Source organism: Heteronotia binoei, chromosome 2 (assembly GCF_032191835.1).
Source record: "Heteronotia binoei isolate CCM8104 ecotype False Entrance Well chromosome 2, APGP_CSIRO_Hbin_v1, whole genome shotgun sequence".
Lineage (NCBI taxonomy): Eukaryota > Metazoa > Chordata > Lepidosauria > Squamata > Gekkonidae > Heteronotia > Heteronotia binoei.
Window position 1 is genome coordinate 14,393,793 of NC_083224.1, and position 12,548 is coordinate 14,406,340.

Consider the following 12,548-nt stretch of genomic DNA (forward strand, 5'->3'; position numbering starts at 1 on the left):
ATCCACGGGCTGAGCTCAAAGATTCGAGAAAGCGATTGCTGAGCTGCCCCGGGAGGGTGTGGTTCCGGGGTGCGACCTTCCTCCCACAGCACCTGCTCATGTGGAAGAAGCGAAACCCAGAGAAATCGGCGGCAAAGAAAACAAACCGACTCAGTAGAGGGCTCCGTAGCAGAGCCTCTGCTTTGTGCTCAGAAGATCCTCGCTTCAATCCCCAGCATCTTCCGTTCAAAGCTTCCTACCGGGCTTACTACCATTCCGTAGGGCCTGCAAAACGGAGCTGTTCTGCCAGCTTTTTGGCTTAGGCAAGTGGGCGTCCTTACTTTACTGCTGACATCATCTAGCACAGAAGTCCCCAAGCCCCGATCCATGGACAGTACTGGTCCGTGGCCTGTTAGCAACCGAGCTGTGAGTTGTAGAATTCTTTCATTATATATTACAATGTAAGAAAAAGAAGACAACATTGGATTTATATCCCAACCTCCGCTCCAAATCTCAGAGTGGTTTACAATCTCCTTTATCTTTCTCCCCCACAACAGACACCCTATGAGGTGGGTGGGGCTGAGAGAGTTCTCCCAGAAGCTGCCCTTTCAAGGACAACCCTGCAAGAGCTACGGCTGATTCATGGCCGTTCCAGCAGCTGCAAGTGGGGAATCAAACTTGGTCCTCCCAGATAAGAGTCCGCACACTTCGCCACTACACCAAACTAACAGAAATAAAATGCACGATTGTGTCATCCCGAAACCATCGCACCCCACTCCACCCCCACCCCCGGTCCGTCAAAAAATTGTCCTCCACAAAACTGGTTCTTGATGCCAAAAAGGTTGGGGACCACTGATTTAGCAGACCTCCCTACACGGACTGCCAGATATCAGGTCTACAGCTCTGACATCTATGACGTTTAGGATATCTGTATTGTAACCTATGAACATATGAAGCTGCCTTATACTGAATCAGACCCTCTGTCCATCAAAGTCAGTATTGTCTTCTCAGACTGGCAGCGGCTCTCCAGGGTCTCCAGCTGAGGTTTTTCTCACCTATTTGCCTGGACCCTTTTTAGTTGGAAATGCCGGGGGATTGAACCTGGGACCTTCTGCTTCCCAAGCAGATGCTTTACCACTGAGCCGCCGTCCCTCCCCATACGCGCTGTACCATTCATGCTGCATCATTTGATGGTTTATTGATTGTTCTACAGTTTTATGATTTTATCGTTGGATTTTACTGTTTTATTGTGATCCGCCCTGAGCCCATTATGGGGAAGGGCGGACTATAAATCTACTAAATAAAAAAAATAAAATAAAGACCCCGGGAGCAGGTGATGCAGAAGACTTCTGCCTGAGACCTTTTGAGAGCTGCTGCCAACCAGAGCAGGCAATATCACCCTAGATCAAGGGACTGACTCAGCAGGCAGCGCTTCATGGGATTTCAGGAACTGGCATCCTATTAAGTCATAGCAACAGTGTAAGAAAGTCTTCATAACTTCGTCTAGCACAGGGGTGTCGATCAGGCCCCCGAGCGACTGGCTCCTGTCTGCTTCCTTCTCCCCTTCTCTTGCTTCCTTCGGCATCTCAGCTTGCTTTGCAAGGCTTGTTCAATTGCACAGGAGTTACAGAGCAAAATCTCGATTTTCTCCATTGGTTGAGGCTCCTCCCTTGGGGTGGAGAGGGGGAGAGACAGCTTGCTTTGCCAGGCTCTCTCAGTCACACAGCAGAGCTATTGAACCAAGCCTCTCTTCCTTCTATTGGCTGAGGCTCCTCCTCCACCTCATCCCCTGGGGAAGGAAGGAAAGAGCCAGAGCTTCTTTTGCCCAGTTCCCTGGATCCCATGGGAGAAATACAAAGAAAGCACCTTTAAGACCAATGAGTGTTAATGTTTTAAGCATGCTTTATTTTAAGTGTTTTTTTTAAAAGTTTAATCGTGTTTGTCTGCGTCCTTTAAATAGTTTTTATCTCTGCTACCTAATTTTAAATAGGTATATACATGGCCTGGCCTGACATGGCCCGGCCCCCAAGTCCCATTTATGTTAGATCTGGCCCTCATGGCGAATGAATTCGACACCCTTAGTCTAGCGCATTTAATCCCGCTCTTTCTCTAAGGAACTGGGACAACATATATAGCAGGGGTGGCTGAACTGCAGCTCGGGAGCCACATGTGGCTCTTTCACAAATACTGAACATATGAAGCTGCCTTATACTGAATCAGACCTTGGTCCATCAAAGTCAATATTGTCTACTCAGACTGGCAGCGCTCTCCAGGGTCTCAAGCTGAGGTTTTTCACACCTCTTTGCCTGGACCCTTTTGAGTTGGAGATGCCGGGGATTGAATCTGGGACCTTCTGCTTCCCAAGCAGATGCTCTACCACTGAGCCACCGTCCCTCCCCTGCTCTCCAGGGTCTCAAGCTGAGGTTTTTCACACCTCTTTGCCTGGACCCTTTTGAGTTGAGATGCCGGGGATTGAACCTGGGACCTTCTGCTTCCCAAGCAGATGCTCTACCACTGAGCCACTGTCCCTCCCCCATATTATGTGGCTCTCGAAGCCCCCACCACCCCCACTGGCCAGCGTGGAGAAGACATTTCTCTCTTTAAATCACTTCTCCCAGCCAAGCCAGCTGGCGGCTCGGAAAACGTATTTCAAGTTAAAATTGCTTTCTTTCCACCTCTCCTCCTTCCCCCATTTTCCTTCCTTCCATCTTTCCACCTACCCACCCACCCACATTTGTCATTCAGGTCTTGTGGCTCTCAAACATCTGACATTTATTCTATGTGGCTCTTGCATTAAGCACCCTGATATATATATATAGCTTATTGCTCCTTCTTGGCTCTTTAAAGTGGAGAAGCCAAGAATTGAACTTGGGACTGTCTGCATGCCAAGCAGAGGCTCTTCCTCTGAGCCACAGCCCCTTCCCACAGTTCTCCAGGGTCGCAAGATGAAGTCTTTCACATTACATTCTGCCCCGCCTTTTTCTCTCGCAACACTGGGAATGGAACCCGGAACCCTTCCGCATGCCAAGCAGAGGCTCTGCCACTGAGCCCCAGCGCCAAACTTGGTTTTGCAAGGGGAATTCTATATCCCGTTGGGATTTCTCTGTTGCTTTCCTCGCAGTGGTTCTAACTGTACCGCCTTCCATTGGATTTGCTTGGCTTGGCTTTGCTTTGATGGCTCTCTTGCGCAGGTTAATAGCTACGTTGCTCTCTCTTCACCAACCTGCCCGCACACGCGGCATGGAGTGTGAATTTCCTCGCAGGGAAGAGAAGGCAATACCCATCAAGCCATCTACCTGCCAGCATGCCCTCCAGGACTCAGCCAAAGCAGAGAAATCGCGGTTCAAATCTCACACTAGTAATGGACTCACCAGGTGATGATAGATTCAGGTGGGTACCTGAGTTGGTCTGAGACAGGGGTGGCCAAATTTGCTTAATGCAAGAGCCACATAGAATAAATGTCAAATATTTGAGAGCCACAAGACATGAACGTCAAAGACCAACACAGAGAGAGATCTTGGGGTTATGGTAGATAACTCACTGAAATGTCAAGACAGTGTGTGATTGCAATAAAAAAGGCCAACACTATACTGGGGATTATTAGGAAGGGAACTGAAAACAAATCAGCCAGTATCATAATGCCCCTGTCTAAATCGATGGTGCGGCCTCATTCGGAGTACTGTGTACAATTGTGGTCACCGCACCTTTAAAAAGATATAGCATTGGAAAAAGTGCAGAAAAGGGCAACTAGAATGATTAAAGGTTTGGAACACTTTCCCTATGAAGAAAGGTTAAAACGCTTGGGGCTCTTCAGCTTGGAGAAACGTCGACTGCGGGGCGACATGATAGAGGTCTACAAGATTATGCATGGGATGGAGAAGGTAGAGAAAGAAGTACTTTTCTCCCTTCTCACAATATAAGAATTCATAGGCATTCAATGAAATTGCTGAGCAGTCGGGTTAAAACTGATAAAAGGAAGTCCTTCTTCACCCAAAGGGTGATTAACATGTGGAATTCACTGCTACAGGAGATGGTGGCAGCTACAAGCATAGCCAGCTTCAAGAGGGGAATGGATAAATATATGGAGCAAAGGTCCATCAGTGGCTATTAGCCATAGCTTATTGTCGGAACTCTCTGTCTGGGGCAGTGATGCTCTATATTCTGGGTGCTTCTAGCGCCACTGTGGACCTCTTGATGACACTTGGGTTTTTTGGCCACTGAGTGACACAGAGTGTTGTACTGGATGGGCCACTGGCCTGATCCAACATGGGCTTCTCCTTTGTTTTTATGTGACACAGAGTGTTGTACTGGATGGGCCATTGGCCTGATCCAACATGGCTTCTATGTTCTTATGTTTGAGAGATGCTGTTTGAGGGAGGGAGGGAGGCAAGGAGGGTGGATAGATGGAAAGAAAGCAACTTTCACTCTAAATGCCCTCCAAGCTGCCAGCTGGCTTGGCTTGGAGAAGTGATTTAAGAGGCAGAGGCCTTCTCCAACAGGGCAGTGGGGGCTTCAAGAGCTAGACAATATGTGTGAAAGAAATATATGTGGCTCCTGAGCCACAGTTTGGCCACCCCTGTCTGAAGTAATAGAACACAGTTTGAATCCAGTGGCCTCTTTAAGACCAACAAGTTTAATTCTGGGTATAAGCTTTTGTGGGCATACACACTTCTGTAAGCCACAAAGGGTAACACACCCCTGAGGTAAAGGTGATTCTATAAATGCTCATCTGCCCAAGGGAGCAGATACAATATAAGATTACGATGATACTGGATTTATAACCTGCCCTTCACTCTGAATCTCAGGGTCTCAAAGCGGCTTACCTTCCTCACCCACAACAGACAGCTTGTGAGGTGGGTGGGGCTGAGAGGCTTTCTCGGAAGCTTTCAAGGACAGCTCTGCGAGAGCTATGGCTGACCAAGGCTATTCCAGTAGCTACAAGCGGAGGAGTGGGGGGGGGGGAATCAAACCCAATTCTCTTAGATAAGAATCCGCACACTTCACCACTACACCCAACTGGCTGGTTAAGTGCATGAGCTGTGAGCAGAACCAAATTTCAGGATAATCGTCGCTCGCAAGTCTGACTGGCTACTAAGGAAAGGACCAAATCTCAGGATAAGCAAGGTAAGCTGCAGTTTAGAGCAACACAATAATCTATTTCCCTCCCCCATATGCTATACCAGAGTTTTTATATTTTTATTATTATGTGACTTCTTTACGATATGCCTTGTTACACTTTCGCCAAGAAAGCTTCATATCTCCTGTCAACTGCAAACTACTGTAAGTAGCGTCATGCCAACCCACCTTACAAGGGTTTTCTACAGATTACTAAAATAATATATGCAGTGCTAGCTCAACCTAGCTTACTGTCCTGGATGAAAACTCAGTTTTACACCCACACACGGGATAGATGGATACAATCACGGCTCCACCCCAAAGGTGTCCAGAGCACGTGATGTGATGGTATCGCTTTACTCTGCTCTGGTAAAGACCTCACCTGGAGTATTGTATTCAGTTTGGGCACCACATTTTAAGAAGGATCTAGACAAGCTGGAAAGGAGGGCGACGATGGTGAGGGTCTGGAGACCAAGTCCCTATGAGGAAAGGTTGAAGGAGCTGGAGATGTTTAGCCTGGAGAGATGACGGCTGAGAGGTGATAGGATCACCATCTTCAAGTCCTTGAAGGGTTGTCCTGTAGAGGATGGTGTGGAATTGGTTTCTGCGGCCCCAGAAGGTAGGACCAGAACCAACGGGTTGAAATTAAATCAAAAGATTTTCAGGCTCAACATTAGGAAGAACTTCCTGACCGTTAGAGCAACTCCTCAGTGGAACAGGCTTCCTCGTGAGGTGGTGGGCTCTCCTTCCTTGGAGGTTTTTCAACAGAGGCTAGATGGGCATCTGACAGCAATGAAGATCCTGTGAATTTAGGGGGAGGCGTTTGTGAGTTTCCTGCATGTGCAGGGGGTTGGACTAGATGACCCTGGAGGTCCCTTCCAACTCTATGATTCTAAGGGGCCACCTGTTGTGTCTTTTCCTCCCTATTCTGCACGTCAAGAGAGGGAACTTTTGTACCGAAATTGAAGAGTTGCAAACCAGGAGGTTGGCCAAAACAGCTGCCCCATACCCTGCTTTCCCAAGGATATCAGATAAGAGAACCATTCCTCCCAGAGGACTGGTGCCCCAGTTTGCCTGTGGCTCTAACTCAGGGGTGTCGAACAAATGAGTTATGAGGGCTGAATCTGACGTAAATGAGACCTTGTTGGGCCGGGCCACGCTGGGTTGGCCGAGCCATGTTTGTCTGGGTCATGTATGTACCTATTAAAGATTAGGTAGCAGAGATATACATTTTTATAAAGAACACAAACACAAATATATATATTTTTAAAAACTTAAAACACACTTAAAACGTTAGCGCTCATACTTTCTTGGTATTACTCCCATGGGATCCAAGGACCTGGGCAAAGGAAGCTCTGGCTCTTTCCTTCCTTCCCTGGGGACTGGGGTAGGGGGGAGCCTCAGCCAACAGAAGGAAGAGAGGCTTGGCTCAGTAGTTCTGCTGTGCAACTGAGAGAGCCTGGCAAAGCAAGTTATTTCTTCCCCCCCCTTCCTCCCAAGGGAGGAGCCTAAGCCAATGGAGAAAATAAAGGTTTTGCCCTGTAGCTCCTGTGCAATTGAGCATGCCTTGCAAAGCAAACTGTTATGCAGAAGGAAGCAAGAAAGAGGGAGAAGGAAGCAGTCGACAGCCAGTTACTCGGGGGGCCTGATTTGGCCCCCGAACTGCATGTTTGACATCCCGGCTCTAACTTGTCCAATTCTGCCTTTCCCCCTGGCACCGCTTGTTCCATGTATTACATGTACACAAAGTGCTTGCAATACTCCAAAACCCTGTACCGCATGAACCCACAAAGCAGTCTTCTACTAAATCACAACCTCCGGTCCCACCGGGACAATATCATCGACGGAGACCCCACAATGACTTTTAGCTAGAGGTCCTTCGCATTAACTCCCGCCTTAGTCCTTCCAGTTGGAGACGCTGGGGATCAAACCTGGCACCTTCTGGGTGCGAAGGAGATGCTCTACTGACAAGCCACAGCCCCTTTGCGAGCGTTAGGAGCTGCGGAGTAGCCCTTATCCCATTTCTGTGGCAGAGGCTGACGAGAAGCCCCGCTCAACTCACAAACACGTAAGAAGAAGAAGAAGAAGACGACTGCAGATTTATACCCCCGCCCTTCTCTCTGAATCAGAGACTTAGAACACCTTACAATCTCCTCTATCTTCTTCCCCCGCAACAGACACCCTGTGAGGTGGGTGGGGCTGAGAGGGCTCTCCCAGCAGCTGCCCTTTCAAGGACAGAAAGCGGCCTACAATCTCCTTTCCTTCCTCCCTCACAATAGACACCCTGTGAGGTGGGTGGGGCTGAGAGGGCTCTCTCAGCAGCTGCCCTTTCAAGGACAGAGAGCGGCCTACAATCTCCTTTCCCTTCCTCCCCCACAACAGACACCCTGTGAGGTGGGTGGGGCTGAGAGGGCTCTCCCAGCAGCTGCCCTTTCAAGGACAGAGAGCCTCCTACAATCTCCTTTCCCTTCCTCCCCCACAACAGACACCCTGTGAGGTGGGTGGGGCTGAGAGGACTCTCATAGCAGCTGCCCTTTCAAGGACAACTCCTGCGAGAACTACAGCTAACCCAAGGCCATTCCAGCCGCTGCAAGCGGGAGGGATGGGGAATGAAACCCGGTTCTCCCAGAGAAGAGTCCGCACACTTAACCACTACACCAAACTGCTCTCTACACAGAGACACGAGGTGCACTAACTTTGTGCCATCACTCCGAGCTCAACGAGGTATTTAAAGAGCATTAAAGGATAACGGAACCGCATTATTGAGATCTCGAGCATAACCCTCAAGTGTCTTCATCTCCCCATCCCGGTTGCCTAAGCACTAGCTGTTGATATTTGCACTGCGTTCGGCCGATAGTTTAAATGCTGTCCGCGCACGTCCTACTGCCCTTTGCAATTAATTCCGGTGCTCCATCGTCTTGTTGCGCAAGCCGATGCGAGTCTATCCCATAAGTGAGCATTGGGGGGGGGGGGGGGAAGGCAGCTATAGACAATTCACTCAGCATTCGCTTCGAAACGTGTTTGCCTGGAAGTCGGCCCTTTTGAACCAAAATGCTGAAGTGTGAACTTGTGAAGATCACGCAGTCACCAGGGAAAAACATCCTTCCTTAGACACCCTGTGAGAGCTGTAAACACGGATAAGATCTAGCTGCAAGATCCAAATTCATCCCACCCTTTATTTCTCCTTCACGGCTCTAGCCCGCGAGTCTGTCCTCTGCTCCAGAGCTCTCTCGAAGCACTCCAGAGCGTTCCCTCTAAGCTGAGTTAGTGTGAGCCAGCTCACAGTCACGCGTTTTTGTCTCCGCTCAGGAAGCGGGCTAATTTCTGCAGCAGCTCCCAACTTTAACGGCGGTAGCTCAGAAAGCGGAATTTTTGTTGCTCGCAAGACTCCACGGCTTAGAGGGCATATCGCTCCAGAGACAGCGCAGTGGAAGGCATCGCTGCCTAGGGCTAAGCCCCTGGAACGTACGGAAGAGCAGCAAAGCAATCAGAGCCTCTGAGCCCGTGCAGAGTACGAATCGCTTTCCACAGGATGAATGCTGCTTTCTCTCCAAAGGTCACCCTGGGCAGCAAGTGCATCTGCTTGGCAGAAAGGTTTTTTAATATTGCATTTTTTAAAAAAAGAAGAAGTCATAGCTGGTCACGGCACCCCTGCCCGCCCCCTTCCCCAGCACCTGCAACCTTTCCAAGTCGAACTCACCACCCATCTTCCGTGCCAAAGGACCTTCGCACATGCTCCACCGGAACCATCGCCTGCGAGTCTTGACTGGCTAACGAGTCGTGGGACTTACTCTCGAGTAAACACGGAGCAGAAGGCAGCCTTTCGCTCGGCTCTCTTTTCTTTCTGCCCCAGTTTCAAGGCACATAAAAACACACCCCAAAATCAAACTCAGCGGCAAAGCTTAAGGACAACCACAAGGCACAGCGGGGCCTCTGGGCTTACGCCGAGTGCCCCAGCCCCGAGCAACCTCATCGTCACCTTACCTGGGCGAGGAACGACGGTTTCCAGGTCAGACATCTTTGCAGACATCCAGCTCGGGTGATTCTATCGGGCCGCGGCGCCCCACCGTTCCCCAACCGAGGGCGCACGTCCGTCGCCCTGCCCCTCCCTCGCCCTTTGCAGAAACCTAGCCCGGCGGCTATTTCAGGCTGCGGCGCCCCTCCCCACCCCGTTGCCCAACCCAAGGCACGTCCACCGCCCCCCCCGACCTTCCGCGCCTCTTTCCCACGCTGGCCCGAACAACACAGCGGTGCACCATGCCCATGCAAAAATGCACATGCAAAATGCAAAGCGATTGATGCGCTGCCCGGGCTTGCGAAAGCCCCGCTTGCGAAAAAGGGGGCCGAGCCGAGGATTGTGGCGCTGATGCACGGAGCAAGGCAAAGCAAGTCGGATGCCACCTTCCTCCCGGCCGGGCCGGCCCTGCCCCTAGGCATTCGCCTAGAGCGCCAGCCTTCCGGGGGTCCGCGAATTCGGGATGCCCCTAGGAGACTTGGGGACCTTGTCAATGCAGGGGGTGTGTGTTTGTGTGCGTGTGTGTGTGCAAGAAGCTGGCTTTGCCTAGGGTGCCAGACAGTCGAGGGCCGGCCACCCCACCCCACCCCCTAAGTATGGGGAGAGGGGGTTCCCCCCTCTTTTTACCTTCCATCTCCTTGGGCTCGCTGCAATTCATCGTCGCCTCCCCCGCCGGGGTCCGCCCCGCGGCTGGCTCGGGGCACCATGCAAGCGCATGCGGCGGGACACTGCGTCGGGCGGCCGCGTTCAGACGTGCAAAGGGGAGCTGCGCGCGTCGGCTTGCTGCTGCTGCTCCGGCGCCTCCCGCCCGGCTTTTGTCTCTCGCGAGTCAGCCGACGACGAGGAGGAGGAGGAGGAGATGGGGAGGAGGAGGAGGAGGAGCCGGCCGCACGCCCCGGAACGCCGCCGCCCTCCAAGGTCGCCGTCTCCGCCGCCGCCTCCTCCTTCTCCTCCGGCATCCCGCAGGCGATTACGCCGGCCTGCCCGGGGCGATCCCTCCCTCCCTAAAGCGGCGAAAGGCGACCCAGTTGGCCGGGAAGCAGCAGCAGCAGCGGCGGGTCTCCTCGGGAGGAAGAGGAGCGGGCAGCCAGGGGGCGCCGCTTTGCAAGCTTCCTTCCCCCCAGCGCCGGGCCGGGGCCAGGCCGGGGCGCCGCCCATGCGGCCCGCAAGCCCCGTGAGCGCAGCGCCGCGCCTGGAGATCTTCGCCTCCCTTGCAGCCGAGGGAGGAGGGGTCTCGTCGGGGCGGACCCCTAGCGGAGCCGGCCTCGCCCTGACCTCGTGGACCCCACGGCTGCCCCGCTGGGGTGGCGCCCGGGCGCCTCGTTCGGGGTGGGGCGGCGGGTGCAGTGGGTTGGTTGCAGAAACGTGTTTGCCCCCGCCCCCCCCTGTCAATCTGTTTGTCGGGTCTCTGTCTCCCTGTCTGCGTTTGTCTCTGCCTCTCTGGGTGTGTCGCGTCATTGTCTCCCCGGTCCCTGCCCAGGTTCCCTCGGAAGGTGCAGAGTCTTGGCAGCAACTGGCGAGCTGCTGCATCCGTGAGCGTGCTCTGGGGCCAGTTTTCCTGAGCGGAGACAACAAATGTGTGAGCCGGAGGCTAAAAATCCGTGAGCTAGCCCACACTAACTCAGCTTAGAGGGAACCCTGCTCCCTGCCCTGTGCATTGATCTGTGTTGTCAGCCGCCTTGAGCCTGCTTCGGCCGGGAGGGCGGGATATAAATAAAATTGATATGATATGATACCCACCTGTGTTGGCCGGGCTAGCCATTATCCGTCTGGGCTTGTCTGTCTGGGTTTGTCTGTCTGGGTTTGTCTTTGTGTTTGTGTGTGTGTGTCAGGGCCAGATGGGGGGGGGGGGGGGGCAGAGGCGGATGCTTGCCCCGGCTGCTGACAAAAGGGGGGACCGCCAAATTGGGTATGGAGTCCATTGTATTCTATGGGACCATAAGATAGAATGGCCCAATAAGGGGGCATCGTTTTTTTAATTTTGCCCCCCCCCTCAAAAAAAAGGTAGATTCGGTCCTGGTGCGTGCTGGTCTATCGGTTTGTCCTGTCTACCTACCTGTTCACATCTGTCTTATCGTTTATATACCGATCTGTGTCAATCTTTCTGTCGGTCTGTGTTGGTCCATCTCTACATTTCTGGCTATTTATCTGTCTCTCTTTGTTGATAACATCCGTCATAACATTCACTGCCACAGGAGGTGGTGGCGGCTGCAAGCATAGCCAGCTTTAAGAGGGGATTGGATAAAAATATGGAGCAGAGGTCCATCAGTGGCTATTAGCCACAGTATGTATGTGTGTGTGTATATATGTGTGTGTGTGTGTGTACACACACACACACACACACATATATTGGCCACTCTGTGACACAGAGTGTTGGACTGGATGGGCCATTGGCCTGTTCCAACATGGCTTCTCTTATGTTCTTATCTGTCTACCTATTGGGACTACTTTCATCTTTTTAGCAACAGACGTAAGGAAGATCACCACAACCACCCATACAAGAATTTTGGCCAAGTCATAGTCTCATTCTGTCACTTTGTTTTATTATTTATGTTTTAAATCTTGTTCATAGTTCTGTATTTTACTGTATATTTTTTTAATGTTTTAATTGTTATGGCTAGAAGTAAACTGCATACTTTGGGGGATTTGCTGGGTTGTTATGGCCTATGGCTACAACAATAAAATACTTTGTACCTTTGTACTTATCTGTGTTGATCTGTCTGTCCCTGCTTGTCCATCTACCTATCTGTATATATTTGCGTTGGTCTGTCTGTACATTTTTGTCTATTTATCTTTCTCTCTCTCTCTGCATTGGAGAGCCAGTTTGGTGTAGTGGTTAAGTGTGTGGACTCTTATCTGGGAGAAGCGGGTTTGATTCCCCACTCCTCCACTTGCACCTGCTGGAATGGCCTTGGGTCAGCCAGAGCTCTGGCAGAGGTTGTCCTCGAAAGGGCAGCTGCTGGGAGAGCCCTCTCCAGCCTCACCCACCTCACAGCGTGTCTGTTGTGGGGGAGGAAGGTAAAGGAGATTGTGAGCCGCTCTGAGACTCTTCGGAGTGGAGGGCGGGATATAAATCCAATATCATCTTCTTCTTCTTCTTCTTCTTCTTCTTCTTCTTCTTCTTCTTTATCCACTGCCTATTTACCTACCTGTCCTCATCTGCCTTTCTGTCTGTCTGTCATCTATATACCTACCTGCTGGGAGAGCCCTCTCCAGCCTCACCCACCTCACAGGGTGTCTGTTGTGGGGGAGGAAGGTAAAGGAGATTGTGAGCCGCTCTGAGACTCTTCGGAGTGGAGGGCGGGATATATATCTGTATATATTTGCGTTGGTCTGTCTGTACATTTTTGTCTATTTATCTTTCTCTCTCTCTGCATTGGAGAGCCAGTTTGGTGTAGTGGTTAAGTGTGTGGACTCTTATCTGGGAGAAGCGGGTTTG

The 12,548-nt window shown here is 51.5% G+C and overlaps 1 protein-coding gene across 4 annotated transcripts in view; it reads right to left on the reverse strand.

Annotated features, from left to right (window-relative positions):
* Window positions 1–9,894, reverse strand: part of LOC132567527 (sterile alpha motif domain-containing protein 10-like) — a 90,292-nt gene extending 80,398 nt beyond the window's left edge. For 2 of the 4 annotated variants that reach the window (XM_060233211.1, XM_060233210.1), the window contains exon 1: window positions 9,737–9,894. In XM_060233211.1, the coding sequence (XP_060089194.1) occupies window positions 9,737–9,767 (31 nt within the window). In that variant the 5' untranslated portion in view covers window positions 9,768–9,894. Of the gene's footprint in view, window positions 1–9,078; window positions 9,180–9,736 lie in introns of those variants that run through there. The other 2 variants (XM_060233208.1, XM_060233207.1) reach the window with 1 other exon arrangement.
* Between the last annotated feature and the right edge of the window lie 2,654 nt (window positions 9,895–12,548).